The sequence below is a fragment of the Schistocerca piceifrons genome, chromosome 2 (genome assembly GCF_021461385.2).
Source record: "Schistocerca piceifrons isolate TAMUIC-IGC-003096 chromosome 2, iqSchPice1.1, whole genome shotgun sequence".
NCBI lineage: Eukaryota > Metazoa > Arthropoda > Insecta > Orthoptera > Acrididae > Schistocerca > Schistocerca piceifrons.
In genome coordinates this window covers 1,107,382,648-1,107,405,696 of record NC_060139.1, presented here as the reverse complement: position 1 = coordinate 1,107,405,696, position 23,049 = coordinate 1,107,382,648, and the positions used below count along the sequence as shown (strand labels likewise).

The window sequence follows — 23,049 nt, the reverse complement described above, 5'->3', positions numbered from 1 at the left end:
CAAGAAGTGCTGTCGAAGACTTTTTTCGTAATCAGACCACTCTTCCACCATCTCGTCGTAAGGAGGAAAAGGAAGTAGAGAGGACGACAAGAGACGCCCAGCATTTGATGGCGCGACGAAATCATGAATCACATTTGTGAGAGGCGTTTGCTGTTCTATGAGACCTTGCAATAGTTGCTCTAAAGTAGCCATGGAAACACGTGGGTCAACGATGGAAAAGAAACATCACTACCTCACCGCCAATTGTTATAACTTCAAGCTGAACAAATATATATCAAGGAAGTCGCAATACATGAAAGTCACAGATCAAGTAAACAGAGTAAGAAGTGTGTACACTTTAACAGTCAAATCATAACTGAGTCCAAGTCTAGCGGCCGCTGGCTGGCTGGCCGCTTAGGTGGCACTGCTGCTGCATGGCTGGCAGACAGCGCCGCATGTAGAGGACGCGCGTAACTGCGCGGCGGCACTTTGAAAGATCGGCGAGTCACAACACTTGTGTACTGCTCAAAGGAATTAAAATTTTTTAGTAAGATGCACATTGTGGAAATTTTCATAAAGAATTGTAGCTAATCTTGTGCTTTTGATTTGTTACATGCATCAAACACCATCCAATACAATTTACATCGAGCGAACAAACGAGATATGGCAATCAGAAAAAATTATGGAAAAGACATTTTTTGGAATAGAATTTGTGCGAAAATCTTGTTGCTATTCATGGGTCGCTTAGAGGAAGCCTTCTTGGTTACCCCGGCCTGCCAACCCAAAGTTTGGTACAGATTTATTGATGACATCTTCATGATATGGACTCACAGTGAAGAAGAACTCCAAAATTTCCTCTCCAACCTCAACTCCTTTGGTTCCATCAGATTCACCTGGTGCTACTCCAAATCCCATGCCACTTTCCTTGACGTTGACCTCCACCTGTCCAATGGCCAGCTTCACACGTCCGTCCACATCAAACCCATCAACAAGCAACAGTACCTCCATTATGACAGCTGCCACCCATTCCACATCAAACGGTCCCTTCCCTACAGCCTAGGTCTTCATGGCAAACGAATCTGCTCCAGTCCGGAATACCTGAACCATTACACCAACAACCTGAAAACAGCTTTCGCATCACGCAACTACCCTCCCGATCTGGTACAGAAGCAAATAACCAGAGCCACTTCCTCATCTTCTCAAACCCAGAACCTCCCACAGAAGAACCCCAAAAGTGCCCCACTTGTGACAGGATACTTTCCGGGACTGGATCAGACTCTGAATGTGGCTCTCCAGCAGGGATACGACTTCCTCAAATCCTGCCCTGAAATGAGATCCATCCTTCATGAAATCCTCCCTACTCCACCAAGAGTGTCTTTCCGCCGTCCACCTAACCTTCGTAACCTCTTAGTTCATCCCTATGAAATCCCCAAACCACCTTCCCTACCCTCTGGCTCCTACCCTTGTAACCGCCCCCGGTGTAAAACCTGCCCCATGCACCCTCCCACCACCACCACCACCTACTCCAGTCCTGTAACCCGGAAGGTGTACATGATCAAAGGCAGAGCCACATGTGAAACCACCCACGTCATTTACCAACTGACCTGCCTACACTGTGAAGCTTTCTATGTGGGAATGACCAGCAACAAACTGTCCATTCGCATGTACGGACACAGACAGATAGTGTTTGTTGGTAATGAGGATCACCCTGTGGCTAAACATGCCTTGGTGCACGGCCAGCACATCTTGGCACAGTGTTACACCGTCCGGGTTATCTGGATACTTCCCACTAACACCAACCTGTCAGAACTCCGGAGATGGGAACTTGCCCTTCAGTATATCCTCTCTTCTCGTTACCCGCCAGGCCTCAATCTCCGCTAATTTCAATTTGCCGCTGCTCATACCTCACCTGTCTTTCAACAACATATTTGCCTCTGTACTTCCGCCTCAACTGACATCTCTGCCCAAACTCTTTGCCTTTACAAATGTCTGCTTGTGTCTGTGTGTGTATGTGCGGATGGATATATATATATATATATGTGTGTGTGTGTGTGTGTGTGTGTGTGTGTGTGTGTGTGTGTGTGTGTGTGTGTGTGTACCCCTTTTTCCCCCTAAGGCAAGTCTTTCCGCTCCCGGGATTGGAATGACTCCTTACCCTCTCCCTTAAAACCCAAATCCTTTTGTCTTTCCCTCTCCTTCCCTCTTTCCTGATGAGGCAACAGTTTGTTGCAAAAGCTTGAATTTCATGTGTATGTTTCTGTTTGTTTGTGTGTCTATCGACCTGCCAGCACTTTCGTTCGGTAAGTCACATCATCTGTGTTTATATATATAGACTGAGATGTTTCTTGTTAATTGTTTCCATTTGAACCTTTGAAAAGTTACCTGCCTATCGGTTATTGCAAAGTGGCATTCCTTGCTCCACCATGGATGCACTACATTTGCACTTGGATAACAAACAACAAATTGTTGTTTACTATTTAATAAACAACAGTTTTACCAGTTTTCTCCCTAACATCATTCCGTACAGCACTTAGGGGTATTTGAAGTAATGTGTAATTTATTTGTACACATAACAATAGATAATTTACTTTTACCTTTTACTTAGTTTCCTCTTACTATTTTTAAATCTTTATCAGTTCTCTGTTGAATATGTAATGACCAGTCCCATGACTATGTGGCTTAAAAACTCTTACGAACAAGAGAGAGAGAGAGAGAGAGAGAGAGAGAGAGAGAGAGAGAGAGAGAGAGAGAGTCATCTGATGAATATGCTGATAACTTCTGCAGATTGGTAAATCACACTGGTAATGAAATCTGTTACATACCAGAGCTACTGTAGCTCTGAAACACTAAGTTGTCTGTACAGCATCCAGTTTTCTCTGCTGAGAATCCATCTAGGATTTCCTTTCAGGTGCTGCGAATCTGGCTAAGTCAAACTGTATTTGGAAGTAGTCACTATATGGCAAATCATTACCAGCTTTCCACCAAGTAGTATCTCCAATAGCAAGTGAACATAATGAGAGGCCAATAAATGAGTAAAACTCTACTGCAATGCTGATGAATGACAGTAGCCCTCTGTTCTAAAGATCAATGTACTTTGTGAGAATGAAGTTCTGTACAGTTCAACACTGGACTATAGCTCATTATATGTCAAAGTCTGTAAAATGAGGAATAGATGGGGAAATCTCTGATGTTTGTTATTAGAGTCATGCACAGACAACTATAAAAAGCAAGTTGTTATCATCAGTGACCCCTACATTAAGACAGTAGCTGCTTGTAATTTGATGATAAGAAGTACTCATTAGGACTGTCAGATAGTATTAAGAAAAACAGTTATCCCAACTTTGGCCCCGTCACCATCTAGGTACCCTCATTTGTTTGCCACTGATTTTGGTTTCATTGTTGGCACTCTCCAAATTTATCACTGGTTCCTGCCTACATTACCTTGCAATCCCAAACTCCTGGATCCCATAACACACGTTGAAACTCTTGCCCTTCAGGAACATGCACAATGCCACCTCAAAAAGTCTCCACCTTGTTCACTTCCTACTACCAACATGTGAGTACCACCAGCCCTTCAACAACCTCCAAACCTCCTCACATCCCCTGATAGCTGACAAACCCCATTTCACAGACCTACTACATTTACCCCACCCTCCAAAACTCACTCCCACCACCACACAGAATCCAAAACCTAAACAGGCCCGAAACACAGTCATTAACCTTTCCTCCAAAAGCTTTAGCCCTGCAGAAATATCAGTCCTTTCCAAAAGCTTCACCATTTGCCTCAGTCCCAAATTCCACCATGCACAACTTGCTGAAGATTTTCTCTCCTTTATATAGTCCCTACACTGGAACCACTTTTTCACCATCAACCCTACCAATCAGATTCAACCAAAGACCAATCTACTAATGTTCAGCTGCAATATTGATGACAAACAGCTAGAGACAGCGTCTGCCATAAAATATCTAAGCGTAACTATCCAAAGCGATCTTAAGTGGAATGACCACATCAACAGATAGTGGGAAAAGCAGGTGCCAGACAGATTCATTGGAAGAATCTTAAGGAAATGTAACTCATCCACAAAAGAAGTGGCTTACAAGGCACTTGTTCACCAGATTCTTGAGTATTGTTCATCTATCTGGGGTCCCTGTCAGGTAGGACTGATAGAGGAGATACAGAAAAACCAACAAAGAGTGGCGTGTTTTGTCATAGGATCGTTTAGCTGATGGGAGTGTGTTACGGAGATGCTGCACAAACTCTACTGTCAGATGTTACAAGAGGGTGTTGTGCATCTCAGAGAGATTTACCATTGAAGTTCTGGAACAGTACTTTTCAGGACAAGTCTGACAACATATTACTTCCCCTGACATACATCTCACATTTGAGCACGAGGAGAAAATTCGATAAATTAGAGCCAATACAGAGGTTTACCGACAATCATTCTTTCCATGCACTATTCATGAGTGCAACAGGGTTGGAGGGATTAGATAGTGGTACCCCGGAGTAGACAACATTCCATTAGAACTACTGACAGCCTTGGGAGAGCCAGTCCTGACAAAACTCTACCATCTGGTGAGCAAGATGTATGAGACAGGCTAAATACCCTCAGACTTCAAGAAGAATATAATAATTCCAATCCCAAAGCAAGCAGGTGTTGACAGATGTCAAAATTACCAAACTATCAGTTTAATAAGTCACAGCTGCAAAATACTAATGCGAATTCCTTACAGACGAATGGAAAAACTGATAGAAGCCAACCTCGGGGAAGATCAGTTTGGATTCTGTAGAAATGTTGCAACACGTGAGGCAATTCTGACACTACGACTTATCTTAGAAGAAAGATTAAGGAAAGGCAAACTTATGTTTCTAGCGTTTGTAGACTTAGAGAAAGCTTTTGACAATGTTGATTGGAATACTCTCTTTCAAATTCTGAAGGTGGCAGGGGTAAAATACAGGGAGCAAAAGGCTATTTACAATTTGTACAGAAAGCAGATGGCAGTCATACGAGTCGAGGGGTATGAAAGGGAAGCAGTGGTTGAGAAGGGAGTGAGACAGGGTTGTAGCCTATCCCCAATGTTATTCAATCTCTATATTGAGCAAGCAATAAAGGAAACAAAGGAAAAGTTCGGAGTAGGTATTAAAATCCATGGAGAAGAAATAAAAACTTTGAGGTTCGACGATGACATTGTAATTCTGTCAGAGACAGCAAAGGACTTGGAAGAGCAGTTGAACGGAATGGACAGTGTCTTGAAAGGAGGGTATAAGATGAACATCAACAAAAGCAAAACGAGGATAATGGAATGTAGTCTAATTAAGTCAAGTGATGCTGAGGGAATTGGATTAGGAAATGAGGCACTTAAAGTAGTAAATGAGTTTAGCTATTTGGGGAGCAAAATAGCTGATGATGGTCAAAGTAGAGAGGATATAAAATATAGACCGGCAATGGCAAGGAAAGCGTTTCTGCAGAAGAGAAATTTGTTAACATCGAGTTTAGACTTAAGTGTCAGGAAGTCGTTTCTGGAAGTATTTGTATGGAGTGTAGCCACGTATGGAAGTGAAATGTGGACGATAAATAGTTTAGACAAGAAGAGAATAAAAGCTTTCGAAATGTGGTGCTACAGAAGAATGTTGAAGATTAGATGGGTAGATCACATAACTAATGAGGAGGTATTGAATAGAATTGGGGAGAAGAGGAGCTTGTGGCACAACTTGACTAGAAGAAGGGATCGGTTGGTAGGACATGTTCCGAGACATCGAGAAATCACCAATTTAGTATTGGAGGGCAGGGTGGAGGGTAAAAATCGTAGAGGGAGACCAAGGGATGAATACACTAAGCAGATTCAGAAGGATGTAGGCTGCAGTAGGTACTGGGAGATGAAGGAGCTTGCACAGGGTAGGGTAAAATGGAGAGCTGCATCAAACCAGTCTCAGGACTGGAGACCACAACAACAACAACAACAACAACAACAACAACAACCCTGTTAACCCCCCTTGTTCAAATTTCCAGAATTTCTTAACCTCAAACCCTGCCTCACCATCATTCCCCAAATCCCTCAACATGCAAACTTGTTTTGAACCACAAGGATTATCTGGCAGAAGGACTCTGCCAGCTGGCAGATACATCTAACTACGAACCTTGCCACAGTCACCCCATTCCAGAAATCCAGCAGGCTCTCCAGTCTCTCCTCAAATCCTTAGACCCATCCAGAACCTCTCCCCAGAATCCATCTCTCTCCTCACCCCTACCACTTCCCACACTCCTACCATCTACATGCTTCCTAAAGTCCATAAACCCAACCACACAGGACACACCATTGTGGCCAGTTACCGTGCTCCCACAGGGAGAATTTCTGCTCTTGTAGACCAAGACCTTCAGCCCATTACATGTAACCTACTCTCCCATATAAAAGATACCAACCATTTCCTCCACCGACTCTCCACAGTTCCTGTCCCTTTCCCTCACAGTGCTCTGATCATCACTATTGATGCCACATCCCTTTACACTAACATCCCTAATTCCCATGGCTGTACTGTTATTGTACGCTACCTTTCCCAATGCCCAACAGATACCAAATGAACAACCTCCTTCCTGGTCACCATGACCAAGTGTATCCTCAACCACAATTACTTCTCCTTTGAAGACACTACCTAGAAACAAATCTGGGGTAAGGCTATGTGCAACCACATGGCACCATCCTATGCCAATCTATTCGTGGGCCATCTAGAGAACTGCTACCCAAACATCCTAAATCCTAAACCCTTCACTTGGTTTAGATTCATTAATGACATCATTGGGATCTGAATCGAGGATGAGGACACCCTATCCACATTCCTCCAGAACCTCAACAGGTTCTCACCCATTCACTTCACCTGGTCCTACTCAACCCAACAACCCACCTTCCTAGATATTGACCTCCACCTCAAAGATGGCTACCTCTGTCCATATTGAACTTACCTCCACTTTGACAGCTGCCAATCATTCCATACCAAGAAGTCCCTTCCATACCGCCTACCCACCCGTGGTCATCACATCTGCAATGACAAGCAGTCCCTCTCTAAACATACCAAGGGTCTCACTGAGGCCTTTACAGACCGTAATTATCCTCCCATTCACATACAACAACAAATCTTCCACACTTTAACTTTCCAGTCACCCACCACCTCCCAAAGTTTCACTGTCCAGCCACAGAGGAGCATTCCCCTCGTAACTCAGTACCACCCAGGACTGGAGCAAGTGAATTACATTCTCCACCAGGGTTTAGACTACCTATTGTCATGCCCTGAAATGAGAAATTTCCTGCCCACTATCCTTCCCATCCCTCCCACAGTGGTATTCCGCCATGCACCAAACCTACATACTATACTTATCCATTCCTACACAACCCATCCTCCCACCCACCCATCTCATGGCTCAAATTGCTGTAATGGACCTAGATCCAAGACCTATACCATACATTCTCCCACTACCACCTACTCCAGTCCAGTCACAGACACCACCTCTCCCATCAAAGGCAGGCCTACTCATGAAACCAGCCATTTGATCTACAAGCTAAGTTGCAACCACAGTCCTACAATCTATGTGGGCATGACAACCACAAAGTTGTCTTTCCGTATGAATGGCCAATGACAAACTGTGGCCAAGAAACAACTGGACCACCCAGTTGCTGAGCACGCCACCCAACACAACATTCTTCATTTCAATGACTGCTTCACTGCCTGTATCATATGGTCATATGGTTCCTTTCCACCAACACCAGATTTTCTGAATTGCACAGGTGGGAACTCTCCCTGCAATGTATCCTATGTTAATGTATCCTATGTTCGCGTATCCCTCCTGGCCTCAACCTTCGTCAGTCGTCGTCCTCACCCACAGCCCCTTCCCTTTTCCCATTCCAGCACTACACAGCGCTCTATTCCACCTATGCACTTTTTACTTCTCTCCTTTTGCACTAACCTCCCTCCCCCCCCCCCCGCCCCTCCATCCACTCTCCATCTAAGCTCTCGACTGCCATAACTGCCCTACCCTCTCTCCACATCATCCCTGCACACTCCCTATTCCCCACTCCTACCCTGCTATCCCTTTCCCTCCCCACCCTAACCACCACCTTATCCCCACCCAGCTGCCTCTCCCATCATGCACTGCTGCTGCCACTGCTGCTGCTCATAGTGTGGCTTAAGCTGCAACAGACTGTGGTCATGTGTGTGTGGGATGCACTTGCATCACTGTGTGTGTGTGGGGGGGGGGGGGGGGTATTTTTGACAAAGGCCTTGTTGGCTGATATCTTATTTTGTACCTTGCAAATAGATTTTCATATGTAAGTGTTATCTGCTATTGCATCACCATGTATCTGTGTTGAACTATATTCCTTAATGATTTTTTTTTTTTCAGGGTTATCAAAAATTTAACAGCAAACAGTGGTACATTATTGATTAACTGCCTTGCTTGGCTCACCACACAATGTTTGTTTTGTAACTAAATGCTGAGCTTTTATGCACTTTGGCAAACACAGAGCAACTCTTACTCAAAGATTGGCAGTTGGAGTAAGTGAGGGAAACTGGAATGGAGAAGCATGGGGTCTCCAACTAAATTCAAGTACATCTGATGCATACTTTCTGCTTCTTTCTTTGCCTCTAAACAAATCCAAACTTCTGACATTCATAATAATAAATGAGATCCAGAACATAGGGCTGTATCTTGTGATGTGTAAATCTTGCTTTAGTGTGTTCAGACAACTTTATAGTCTCAAAGATCAGAATGAAACTCATTGTTTCTTCCCGATCTCCATTTACTATCTTGATGATGTTACATACACTTAAACTCCCTTATTCTTCGCATTCCTCCTACTATTCTGATAGTGGGATCTTTGCATATTACAACATCCTTGCAGTTATTCTACAATGGGGTGTTCTCCTAGCAAATTTTTAAGGAAAGTAACCAGGTGAGATATAGATGATTCATTTAAGAGTCTAGTCAAGAAGTTGAGGTTTCAGCAAGTCACTCTAGTCATTTCTAGATATAAAAGTTAACCTTTTTTCCAAATTACTTGTATCTCTCTATAAAGAGAAATACTTTCTAAGACACTTGTAGTGCACTGTTATAATTGGCATGAATTTGTAAACATGATCACCATACATAACAGTTTCCCAAACATGGTTGTGTGTTAGTTTTTACCAACAGTGCATCTTCTTCACTAGGACTACCAGGAGCAGCAAGGAAGAATGCAATGAAGGGTAAACAATTAGGGCTATATTCCATTAATGATTAGGTCATTAGTTACAGAAGACAAGCTTTGATTGGTAAGGTTGAGGAAGGGATGTGACCACAAACATTTCAAAGGAATCGGCCCAGCATTTGCCTTAAGGAATTTAAAGAAACCAGATGGCCAGACATGGAATTCAACCGCAGTCTTCCTGAATACAAGTGCAGCACTTTAATGACTGCACTGCCTCATGTGAGGAGCAATGGAAACACATGTTAACACAAACAGAACCTGACATGTCCCCATTTGACACTTTACAATTACTCTCTCCTGGCGGAAACCACTTAACATCTAAGCACTGGCAAATTAGTCCATTATACAGAGAAACACACTAGTAGAATTAATTCAAGTTACTTGTCAATGCACACATTAGCATTTACAGCACTATACACATTTATTGAACCTCAAGTGGCAATAAATGGACACAATCAGACAGGGTACTAAAAGGATACAGTACACTTCCACACACAAACTCCTGCAGTAGGAAGAGTAAACTTCATCTGTACCTCACTCCAATCCTCTTCTCAGTACCACATGACAAGCTTTCAGCAAATGACGTACTGCCCAGCATGTACTGGACTCTTATTCCCTTCTTTCTCTTTTTGTACATTCTTCTCCTCCTCAACCAACTCCTCAGAGAACAACCTTTTGTCTCCCCCTCCTTTCTGTTTCTCCTCGTTACTTCCTGCCCTTTGTCCTTCTCATTCTAACCCCAACTCATTTTCCTTTATTTCTTTTTATTTCCCTTTTCTGCTCCCCAATCAATGGTCACTGTGTGTACAACTGCCCCAAAATCTCTCTTCTCTATATATTCCTGCATGTAGGTTCTTCTACACAACATTTTTTTTCTCAAAATTTCAGTCCCACTGCAGCTATAAATTTCTGTTTAACCTCAATCTACCTCAAATTGTGACAAAAATTAAAGATTTAATCCACTGTTTGTCCCTTATGCATGTTTCCCTTTGTCCCTTCTAGCACTCATAATCTGGTATTAAAAGTTCATATTTCACTAACATATCCTACTGTTGTACCTAGAAATTCTAAGGCAATTAATTAGTTTTATTTGTTCTCTTCCCTACATTATTTTCGGATTTTTTTCAGAAGCAAATTGATTGACTTAACACATTGTATTTATTCCACTATCATCACATATAATATTACATGCCTCATTCAAAAAGTCTTAAGAAATGTACATATGCAGACTGAAGCAACAAATGAAAATTTGTACCAAGGCTGGAATTTGAACCTGGGGCTCGTGCTCATTAGACTGATACTCTAGCGACTATGCTACCCTGGCATAATGGGTTTGCACAACTGCACAGACTACCTTAGCATGCTTCTTTCCTCAATCCGAATTCCCATTCACTCCTCAGCCCACCTGGTACCCCCCCCCCCCCCCAAACTTGAACACCATTGCAGAGAATCTCCAACTGTAGTGAAATAGAACCTCAACACTGAAGAAAATGAGGAATCCTATCTGAAACCCAGGCATACACTCTTTTAATCAAATGAAACTATGTACAATTCCAAAGAGCTTTTCAAATCTCAAATGTCTATGATGCGTATAAGCAGACAAACGCCAAACGAAAATTTGTACCAAGGCTGGAATTCAAACTCAGGTCTCCTGCTCACTTGGCAAATGCACTAACCATTACACCACCCTGGAACAGAGCCTTTGCACAACTGCGTTGACTACCCTAGCATGCCTCCTTCCTCAATACAAATTCTGATTTACACCTAAGCTGAGGTGTTCTTCCAATGTAGTTGACGAGCCCTTGCAATGCTGTTTGAGTTTAGGGGGAATACCAAATGGGCCGAGGCATGAACAGGAATTTGGACTGAGGAGGGAGTCATGCCAGGGTACTCCGTACAGCTGTGCAAAGACACTGTGCCAGGGTGGCATAGTGGTTAGCAAATCTGGCTAGTGAGGAGGAGACCCGGGTTTGAATCCCAGCTTTGCCACAAATTTTCCATTCACTGCTTCAGTCACCGTATATAAACCGTAGATGTTGGAGACTGGAAAAGGTCTCCGGAACCATATAAAGTTTCATTTATTTTACAACGGTAATGCAAAGCTTGTTTAAAAAAAAAACACACACATAGTCTCAAAATACCAATCATGCACTGTACATGCACTAAAGGCATTCAGTGAAAATTGCACAATCTGAACCCCAAGTAATATCCATGAATGGGAGATTTTGCTCCTGTGAATAAGATGAAATCATAGAAAGTTGATCAAAATAAAATTGGCACAGAAAGTATTTTTAGGATTTCTTGACAATATCTTTAGGAAACTGTCTGAAATGAATCCAACAACTAGAAAGCGCTGTCCACGCAAAGGACAGTCTGCAGAAAGGTCAGGCAAAATTACAATGCTGATTAGGGGTGTGTGTGTGTGTGTGTGTGTGTGTGTGTGTGTGTGTGTGTGTGTGTGTGTGTGAGAGAGAGAGAGAGAGAGAGAGAGAGAGAGAGAGAGAGAGAGAGAGAGAGAGAGAGAAATAAAAGAAAAAGATTACTGTAATAAAATGTTCTCATATAGGATTTGCTGCTTTATCTTTACACATTTTCTGCTGAGCATTAGTTACAGCTTTCACACCAATCTCCTCATATTCAAGTCTGCTGGTAATTTCTGGATGGAATGGACTCAAGACATCTGGATACTCTACTTTTCACTTCTTCAGATTCAGCCTGTCTATATGCCATTATCAAGAAAATTCTGACTTGTATGCTGAAAAGGCACTGTATAATGAAAAGATTGGTATCTGGTGTGCAAATGCCTAGACCACTTCAATTTTGGCCAACCCGTAGATGCACAAAATTCTGGATTAGGAACTCATCAAGAAAAAGAGTTCTGTGAATAGGTGCACAGCCATGGCTAAACTGGATTCCATGTAGATCCACTTGTGGCCACATGGATCTCAGATATAAAGAAGACAATTATAATGAGTCCAGATCTATCTGGTAAAACATACTAATAAAGAAATTAGAGATTTTTTTTTAGGGTGCAAAAACAACTAGGGTCACATACATCCAGGTCAAAACTGTAGAACACTAATACAAAGAGAGGAGTTGAAAACAACTACACGTCAATCCCAAACAGAAGAGAAGGCAGCTCGAAACAGGGACGAGGGGAAAAGTCTATAAAATACACCTCAGACAAATTGAGGTCCAGAAATAAAAACTAAATGGCCTTCGCCATATTGCTACGATGTGTAAAAAGTAAAACGCAGTCAAAAGCCCACACTTCGTTTGCTAAAACAGCTGATAACTCATACGGCAAATACAAACAAGAACATTAATGGTTAAAAAAAGGGCATTCCGTCAGGAAATGGTGGGCCGTAAAAAGTTGAGTGCAATGTGCACAAAGTGGTGGGGGAGCACCACTTAACAAATGGATAAAAAGACAGTGCTCAACACAAAACCTAATTAAAATGGTCTCCTCGTGGCAAGAAGGGCAAGAGAGCCAAGAGGAGATTGTCTGAGCCGCTGGGAGAGGCTTAATAACCCACAGCACGTTCCGACGAAGGAAGGACCAGCAGTGACGGCAAAGTGACACCACTCGCTGACAGACGGCAACACAGACATCATCGGACGGAATGTAAGCACTAGTGGGTTACGGTACGAGGACTGCCGCATCGGCAGCAACATCGACAGCCTCTTTTTCTGCCAGACCGAAGTGGCCAGGATCCCCATAAAGATCACAGTGGCTCCATTAAGAGTGAGCAAGTGACAGCTTTACTAGACCTGTCGCACCAAGGGACGGACGGTGTACAGCACACGGAGCCTCCGAAGGCCACTACGAGAGTCTGAGCATATTACGCAACCGAAAAGCCTACGTCGCCGCACGTACTGTGTGGTTCGATATAGGGCGAAGAGATCTGCTGTAAATACTGAGCACTGTTCCGGAAGCTGATACCAAAAAATGTCGGTGACAACGAGGAAGGCACACCTGACACCACAGTCAGTCCGAGAGCCGTCAGTGCATACAAAGGTACTATCACAAAGTTGCGTGCAAAGTTTGAGAAACTGAAGACGATAGAGCGAGGATGCAGTAGTGTCCTTAGGAAGCAAATGAAGGGCAAGGTTAACACGGGTTGCCACACGAAGCCAAGGTGGTGAAGGGTTCACACCCACCGGGAAAGTTGCAGCTAGCTGCTGGAGCAGGAGCTGAAAGTGAACTCCAGGAGATAACAGAAGAGGGACGTGTCCCATACTGGTGATCAAAGTAGTCATCAAAGGAGGAGGCATAGGATGGGTGGCTGTGCATAGCAGACAAATAGCACGTGTATCTGTTGAGAAGAAAGTCATGGCAGTAGGACAGCAGTAGTTGGCAGCTTCTGCATACAGTGCCAGTGCCAGTGCCAGTGCCAGTGCCAGTGACCAAACAGATGCCACGATGGTGGAGGATAGTACTAAGATGGTATAAGAGGCGTAGAAATGCAGATGCATAAGCAAAACACCCATAGTCTAGATATGAATGGACAAAGGACCAGTACAAACGGAGGAGTGAGGGTGGTTCGACCTTTCCCCAGAAAGTACCATCGAGGACACACAGGACATTGAGGGACCGCATAAGGTGGGCTGCCACGTAAGACGAGGGACGGCCCGGGAAGTTTTCTATCGATCAGGAGCCCCAGGAACTTCATAGTTCCGACGAACTGAGGAGCAATTGGCCAAAGATGTAAAGATAGTGGAAGAAAACAATTGCACCGTCAGAAATTCAAACAAATGGTTTTGTCAGCAGAAAAACGAAAGCCACTGTCGATGCTCCACGAGTAAAGACGATCGAGACATCGCTGAAGACGCTGCTCGATGAGACGAGTCGACACAAAGAGAGTGAATATGCCCAGCAGGAGACAGGCCATTATAGGATTAATGGCAATACTAAAAAGGACCACGCTAATGACTGAACCCTGAGGCCCACCGTCTTCCTGGGTAAAGGTGTCCGACGATGCAGAACCCACGTGTACCTCGAAAACTGGGTCTTTTAAAAATTTCTGAAAGAAACGAGGCACATAGCCTGGAAAGCCCCACATATAGCGAGTACGGAAGGTACCAGTCCTCTTGTAGGTGTCTTAAGCTCTCTCCAAATCAAAAAAACACAGACACAGTCTGCGATTTCTGCAAAAAACCATTCGTGGCAAGGGTGGACAAAGTGACGAGGCAGTCAACCGTATAATGGCATGCTCGAAAGCCACACAGTTCAATGCTTAATAAATTGCATAAACAAGATGCAAACACAGCTGAAGAGAGAAATCGGGCAGTAGCTAGAAGGAAGTTTTTTGTCCTTACCAAGTTTAGGTGTAGGTATGACAGTGGCTTCACACCAGCGTGCACTCTGCCCAGATGCAGTTGTATGTATGAAGCAGAAAGTGTTTGCACGCAGGAGAAAGGTGTTGTAATACCTGAATGTGAATGCTGTCTGGCCCTTTCACAAAGGATCGGGATGAAGTGAGAAGACGATATAGCTCTCATATAGTAGAGGTGGCATTACAGCACTCCCGATTCTCAGAAGAGAAGGGAATCACACAAGCTTTCCCTGTTCGTTTCTGATGAAGGAAGGCTGGGTGTCTGCAAAATGATGGCCCAAGGTGTTGGAGATAGCAATAGGTTCCACTATGACATCGTTGGCTACTGTCAGTCCAGAAATTGAGGAATGGATCTTGGGCCCAGAGAGCTGTCGGAGGTTAGCCCACATGATGGAAGACGAAGTGTAACTGAATGAAATCCAGCTAGTTTTTTCACTATCCCAAAGAACACTACAACACTGTGCATGCAACTGTTCAAAATGAATGCAGTTTTCCATTGTAGGATGACGGATAAAAATACAGAGAGCACGTCTCCGCGCACAAGTTGCGTTGCAGCACACTTTGGTCCACCAAGGGATTGGGACACAGCGTGGTATAGAGGAAGTGCGAGGAATGGAATGTTCTGTGGTGGTAAGGATAATGTTCATAAAATATTCTATCTGGTCATCAAAACCAGGAAAATGTTGTTTGTCAAAGGTCACCAGGGAGGAATAAAGCCTCCAGTCAGCCTTAGTAAGCTGCCATTTGAGTGTGCACGCAGGTGGGGTATGTGTCAGCAAACGGACAGCACATGGGAAATGGTTGCTCACGTATGTATCAGAGAGACCTGAGCACTCAAGACAATGGGCAAGCTGGGCAGTGCAAAAGGATAGGTTCAGATGAGAATGAGTGAGTGAGTGTGGAGTCTGAAAGGAATGTGGGTGCTCCTGTGTTAAGGCAGAGGGATTTAAGTTAATTGAGAATGTATCAGCCAAGAGGGCACCTCTCTGACAGGTTCTGGGAGAACCCCAAAGGGAATGGTGTGCTTTAAAGTCACTGAGCAGCAGAAAGGAGTGAGGTAGAAGCCCAATAAGCCGGGGGAAGTCTGCCCTGGTGACTTCAAATGACGGAGGCATGTAAATGGTACAAAGGGTAAAGGTCACATGAGGAAGGAAAAGGTGAACTGCAACAGCTTAAGGTAAGTAGTCAGGGAAATAGGTTTACTATGAATGTCATCCGATACGAGTAGCATGGCTCCCCCATGAGATGGAATGCCATCCACGAGGGGAAGGTCAAAATGGACCAGAAAGCAATGCAAGAGCTCAAAGTGGTCATGGTCAATTTTGTTTCCTGGAGGCAGAGAACAAGCAAATGTTGTGATTCTAAGAGCAACCATAGATCCTCTTTGTTTGATCGAAGTCCATGAATGTTCCATTGAAGGAGAGTCATAACAAAGAAAGGGAATGAGGGGAAAAAATGAAGGGGTGTCACCTCGGTGGCTGCGGAGTGGCAGCCTTCAAAGACTCGCTGTTACAGGGTGCAGAGGCTGGAGGATCCTGCTCCATCAGATCTACAGAAGCATTGGCATTCTCCCTCTACCGATCTGCAGAAAAAGAATGGTGGTGTGCACAGGTAACACTGAGATTGGCCGCGTAAAGTTATCATGTGGTGACACCATCGAAGAGGACCTCCAAGTGGATGAAGAAGAAGACGGTCTGCCTTTGATTCTTGGAGCCTTTCCAGTTGCCATAGAAAGACTCAGATGTTTGTTGGCTGGAGGCATGTAGGAAGTCTTCGTAGGAGTATTCCTTCTGTCGTTTCCGGCCTGCCAGTTGTGTAGCACATAACTTTGCCATGGCAGGTGACTGTCTGATGGCTTGTTGCACAGCTAGATGAGGAGACAGAGATGCTACCACGACACAGGGCAATTTTGCAGCCTCAGAGCTGCATTTAAGGTTGCATGTCTGCTTGGCCATGTCCTTCATGGAGCAAGATGTAGCAAGACCAGTACTTTAAGTGCCAGATGGTAGAACGCAGGATTTGCGACTAGCCAGTAACTTGTGAGTGACTGGATAAGCACTTTTTCCTTTACCCAGATCTCCTGGACAGCCCGCTCATGAGATACATAAGACAATTTCGAGAGGAGGCAGTATTGTCGCCATTGCAGCTGATACATGGGAGACGAGGAGGTGGACAATCGTTCTCATGTGCATCCCTACCACAGGTTACACATTTGGCCGGGTGTCAAGACATTCGAGTGTGGTTGAAATGATGGCACTGGTGGCAGTGCATTGGGTTCAGAATGTACAGTCAGGCTGTGGTAACTTCATAGCCTGCTTTGATCTTGGATGGAAGCACCCATCTATCAAAGGTGAGAAAAAGTGTGTGTGTGTGTGGGCATTAAGGATGTATCTACCTTTTTCGTAACCCGATCGGCGGCAATGACACCCTGATCAGAGAGGTACGTTTGGATTTCTGTCTCGGTCAAACCATCAAGCAGCCTAGTGTAAATAACACCACAGGAAGAATTCAGAGTTCTATGGGCCTCAACACAAACAGGATAGTCGCGGAGAAGCAAAGTGGCAAGCAATTGTAGTGCTTGAGAATCAGAAATAGTCTCCAAAAGTAAAGTACCTTTGCACAAACGAGAGCAGAATTTCATAGGGCCAGCAATTGCATAAACACCTTTCCAAATAAGAAACAGATTTACTGTTACAAAGGATTGACTGTCTCCAGAATGTCAAACGACAAGGAACCGTGGTGAAGCTGGGAGAGTCTGAATCGTCAGCCTCAGTCCGTTTATGTTTCATAGCCATTGGCTGTGAGAACGATTGGCTAGAAAATCCCCCATGACTGCCAGCTTCTCTGACGGTGCACTCCTTCCAACCCCCCCCCCCCCCCACCTTCCTCAGAGGGGTGGGGGTGGGGAGTGGGGGGGGAGCTAAACACCTGGCAGAGGGACCAATCAGCAATTTGGGAAGGTAATAGCTCAGGCAATCTCCCCTCCTTTGGCCTGGCCTGTACCAGGGGATGTGTGTGAACCCTACCAGTCAACCCAGGGCTCTGAATTATGCGTTACACTGTCAGTCACCTGTTACACGTCAGATGCATGGGCCAGCTTCAGGAGCACATAAGGAGGAGGAGGAGGAGGAGGAAGAAGAAGAAAAGCTCAAACACTGAAGTGGAGGGGAAAAGAGGACAGACATACAGCACACAAGTGAAAGATGATGCAAAGGCTGGGGGCCCATGGTAACCGAGCACTTCAGCACCAAGGAGCGGCGAGATCCCTGGGGGGAGAAGTTGAACTTCTATATCTATATCTACATCTACATCCACTCTCTGTGCGCCACTGTATGGCACATGGCAGAGGGTGTCCTGTACCACTACTAGTCATTTTCTTTCCTGTTCTCCTTGCAAATGGAGCAAGAGGAAAGGGGCTCTATGTAGACAAGTTGACTAGTAAAATCAAAAAAAGAATACTGTCTAACTGTCTTGTTTGGGCATGAATTAATATTGAGAGAAATAGCACCAGTGCAGTTAATAGTAGACATTTGAATCAAAACCAGAAAACAATCAAGCATAGCAATCAGCTGAACTGCAATGAAAGGAACAATAATTTACAGTGAAGAAAAAGATCCAAATATCTGTAAACAGGCAACACACTAAAATCAGGCACAACCTTTGAACATATTGTAAGTGCAGTATCAAAGCAAAACCATACAAAGGAGTGAGGAAGACCAAGAAAGCATCAAATTAAGGAAGTGGGGAAAATCCCATACGGTAGCAGAATATCTAGGTCTGTGAGATGGATCGATCTGAGGTTCGGTTACCCACCAATTTGTTTCTTATAACATTTTGAGTGACACTTGAAAATATTCATTACACTGACACTGGGGCTGCAACAGAGTATAATAAAGGCACCACAGATGCTCCAGAGCTCATCAAGTGACTAATACTGTAGATAAACTGAACAGTTCTCTTCCACACAATTTAATCATGCAAATGATATATTTTACGAGTCCCTACTTTCTCAAGTGCATATAAAAGTAACACTGAAGCACAAAGATAAACATTGCTTAAACTTTAAATCAAAGAATAAAATAGGATTAGCAGTGACCTGACACGGGAAGATACCTCTAAATGACAAATAACCACACAAGTGATAAAAAACTGGCAGTATATATCAAAAAGAGAAAAAAGTGCAAACTGCACACACCATGATTTGTTGAATATTTATATACCACAAAACACAATAAATTTGATAAACTCTGTATCAGAAATACAACTATGTACTCATTAGTTAGAATTCTCTTTCCATTTATCTCATAAACTTTATCTACACTAACACATTCAAAACATTAATCTTTGTTGTAAATGATATCCCACCATCCAAAAAGCATCAAACCTGGATTAACAAAAAATATTGAAAAGTTAAGATGGCAGTTTAAATGCTTCAGGTGTTCTACATAGTCTTCACCCACTTGAGTATAAGGCACCGAATGTTCACACAACCATGTAAAATTGTCACTCTTCAACTTGCACATCATGTTGATTTGAATGTCAGTTACTTTGTCTGAACATTGACCCTTTATGTGGATTTCTACACTTTGTCATTTTGTGGTAGGTTTGTATTGATAACACCAAATCTCATCACCAGTGATAATTGTTCCTAAAAACAACTGTCTGCAGTTCATGTTTCACTCAAGTGACAGGAGTTGTTCATGCATCGTGTTTGTTTGGGAGTCAAGGTGTACAGGACAAACTATACACACACTTTTCTCTTCTTCAAAACATTGTGGAAAATATCTTTCAACACTCGATTTAGAAATGTTGCTCGACAGCAATTTGTGACATGGCCATGCTGACACATTACAGCTGCACAGGCACTACCTAACATTGCCTGGTCAAAAACACATCTATTGTTTACTGTTGTCAGTTAAAGCTGCCAAATAGTTAGTTCAACGATGTCACTTCATGCCAGGAATAAAACCAGTTTCGGAACTTTTTGTACTGATGGTGTATATCTTATATCTACACAGATATTTACCTGTTCTTCAGTAAAATTTTTCCATGGCCCTAATAAGAAGCTGGTTATGAAAGGTTCAGATGGCCTGAACTCTTTCAGGAATCCAAAGGAACACAGCAAAAGTGATGTCTTTGCCCACAGTTCCATATCTCCATACACAGGATAACAGCTGTTAAAAATTACAGTGAAATTAGTTAACAAGAAGAGATTAGAAGTTTTTGCTTCCATGACAAAAAAACTACAGAATAAGTTCCTTCAATGATACAACAGGCAAAGGCAACAGTGGCAGACTACTTCTATAAAGTACATTAAAAACCAATTATGGCTACTGCTAATTTAATCAATCACATTGATAATTATTTGAATTACTTCTACATTGTGGCTACAAAGCCTTTGGTGACTGAATCCTCCAATAAAAAGTTATCAGTCAATTTACTGTGTCAAGTTAACTGAGAATGTTTTACCCATCTCTAGATTACATTTAATACAAATATCATTGTCAAGCATAATTTATATCCTTTAGTCCAATTACTTCAGCAAATTACAGGAGTGGCTAGTAAGGTACTTCTGAGAAAAGTAGAAAATTACAGATAGAATAAAGTACCACAACCAAAATCCCAGAAATGTGGCCTTGTCCTCATCATTCTCATCCTGACCTCTAAATCCATGCCCATCCTTTCCAACCTTCCCTACCTCACCTTCTTTGTCCTTGATGAAGGAACTAATAGTTCTAAAAGCTAGAAACCGTTTCTTTTCCACTTTTAAATTACAAAGGTTGCAAAAAAACAGAGGTTCATGCTTGAACATAAATGTAGATGATAGCCAAGCCTGCAGGTTGCACTTTTGTATTTGTCCGTGAATGATACTCGTGTAGTGTCCTCCATAGATTGCTAGTGTCAGTCATCATTGGAACACTGTTCTGGGTAGCTGTCAGTGCATTATGTCACAGTCATGTGAATCTGAATGTGGGTCATTTGTTGGAGACCGTATGGTGGGTGCTTCCATAACCAAGGTAGCTGAAGTGTTTGGTGTTATTACGTAGATTTTTCTCGTGTTGTAAATGTTTATGCTCTTCAACAGTACGCAGTGAGATTTCATCATCCTGACAACACGATATTACTGTGGTCCAACTGGCCACCATGTTCAGGTGAGTTGCACTATCACTTGAAGATGGCGGCCTGTTGGACTATAGAAATATCATGTTGTCAGGATGGTGAAATCTGGCTGCTTACCCATGAAGAACACAAAGTGTTTGGTGTGTCAAGAGACATTGTATTGAAGATTTATACTGCATAAATGGTCATCATCTGGACAAAAATGTGTGTTAAGTGATTGTGAAATATGGTCACTGAAGAGGACTGTGATGAAAAGTACGACGACAACTGCAAAATTCACTGCGGAACTGAATGTTGCAACAGAAACCATCTCAGTTCTGAAACAAAACAAAGGGAGCTCATATGCAGGGAATCGGAGAGCAAGCTGGAATCCCAGAACCTCATCAATGGTGCGTATGCCCATAAAAGGAAAATGTTGTGCCACATTTGTACAAAATTGGAGGTCATTGATGAAGATGATAAACTGTAAAAATCCCAAAATGGAGCCTTATGGCACTGCACATTTTAATGTGTCCCAGTCAGATAGCCACTATGCTTTATCAAAGAGTCAAAATATATTATAAGCGGCCAAAAGGGATCAAAAACATAAAAGAACCATACAAACTTAAAACATATATTAAAGAGTAAGCTAATCACAAAAATATAGTTTTTATTCCATTAAAGAGTTTATGCAACATGAAATTATTACAAATAAATAAGCAGGTTGCCCAATTACAAAGGAGAGAAAAACGATGGATAAGCTTGTAAGCAACAAAATACATTGCAGTTTGTAATTTACTCCATGCAATAGGAAACCAAGGTGTTTTATTGGAGAAGTCTTATGATTCATTCCTCTAGTTTGTAGTAGGCTCTTCTGTTTTACGTAATGCGGTGATAAATTGTGCATATGAATATTTGTAAAATGAATTTATTTTGTATAACCTGTTTTCATTATCATCTTACGTACCTCTATTATAAATGATGCATACAGGTGTGTGAAATGACGACAGCCATACAAAGAAACGTATCTATGAATGAATGAATAAAAATAACTAAATAAATAAAAAACAAACGAGACCTTCAAAACAAACCCACACTTCCTGTCACATGTTTATCCAGCGCTCAGAAAAAGTTGTTTTAGAAAAATCATAACTTTTCTTTGCGTGATTGAAAAATTCTGTAACTTGAGATTTTCCACTACCAATATATGTGCCTGTAATGTATTAAAATTTCATTAATATCGGACGTTTACATTCCAAGCTATATAGTTTCAAAGTGAGCAGTTCATAGCGAAGATGCCGAAAATCAGACAATCCCTACTACAATCTACAATAAAAATATATATACTGAACTTTAAAATGAAGACTGCTCCATATAGCCTAATCCAGAATAAACCAAGAAAAATACTGGTGCAACTCACTTTGCGATAGGTCTATTGGTTTGCTTCTAATTAAAGCTTAAACTTGAGTCTCCATAATAATAATAATAATAAATTTAAAAAAAATCTGATAGTTGTTCAACAATCGCCACACACCCCAAGTCATGATGACCTTGGAGCTGAGAACACACTCCAGGCAGCTGTTAATGTTTTATCCACAATCATTGAGGGATATAATCTGCATGTATCTTCAAAGAAAAAAGACATTATGGCTTTCAGGGAGCTAGGAGCCAATCCCTGTCAAAGTAATAACAAAGTATCTCATTCATGATAGAAATGGACGCACAAAAGAAAGCAGAAATATTTCATTATGTTAACAGAACAGTATATAGAACCTCAGGAACTAAAGTAAGAAAGAAAATTCTGTCTAAGTTCTACAAAACATTTGGAAGTCAATAATTGCCTGTAACAAAAAGAAATGAATAAAAAATACAAGCATTGGAGATGTTGTTTCTGAGAAGTGTAGCTTGGTACACACTAACAGGAGGACGAATGCTGACATCAAAGAAGACAGGGAATGAAAAGCTCAAATGAGTAGATTAAGGAATGCAGGAACAACTGAATGGACAATGTCACAAGAATGGAAGATGACAGAATACATGAAATAATGATGAATTATTACCCAGTGGGCATAATGCCTTTAAGAAGACCAAGGAAAAGGTGTAAAGATCAATAATTTCAATCAAGAGGATGTAACGGGCAAATACCTGATACATCCAGGCAAAAGATATGATTTTTTTTAAGTTACTGTGAAGTAATATGTTTTGAAGTTACATATAAAACCTGCAGATTTCTGAACCTTCCATTTGGGGTGGAGAATTTAGGACTTCCCTTGATGGATCAGGGGTGCACTACACAAGTGAAATAACTGAAGCAGGTACTAGATAGCTGAGAACCTGTGGAGTGCACATGGGTCTGTTTTAGGCTAGGTGATAGTTTGAGATCCTCTGATGGATGCTCGCC

At 42.5% G+C, this 23,049-nt stretch overlaps 1 protein-coding gene across 7 annotated transcripts in view; it reads right to left on the bottom strand.

Annotated features, from left to right (window-relative positions):
* The window catches only part of LOC124776255 (thiamine transporter 1-like), a 562,692-nt gene that overhangs the window by 454,433 nt on the left and 85,210 nt on the right, over positions 1-23,049 (bottom strand). For all 7 annotated transcript variants that reach the window (XM_047251128.1, XM_047251132.1, XM_047251135.1 and 4 more), the window contains exon 2: positions 19,576-19,723. In XM_047251128.1, coding sequence (XP_047107084.1) covers positions 19,576-19,701 — 126 coding nt within the window. In that variant the 5' untranslated portion in view covers positions 19,702-19,723. The remainder of the gene's footprint in view (positions 1-19,575; positions 19,724-23,049) is intronic.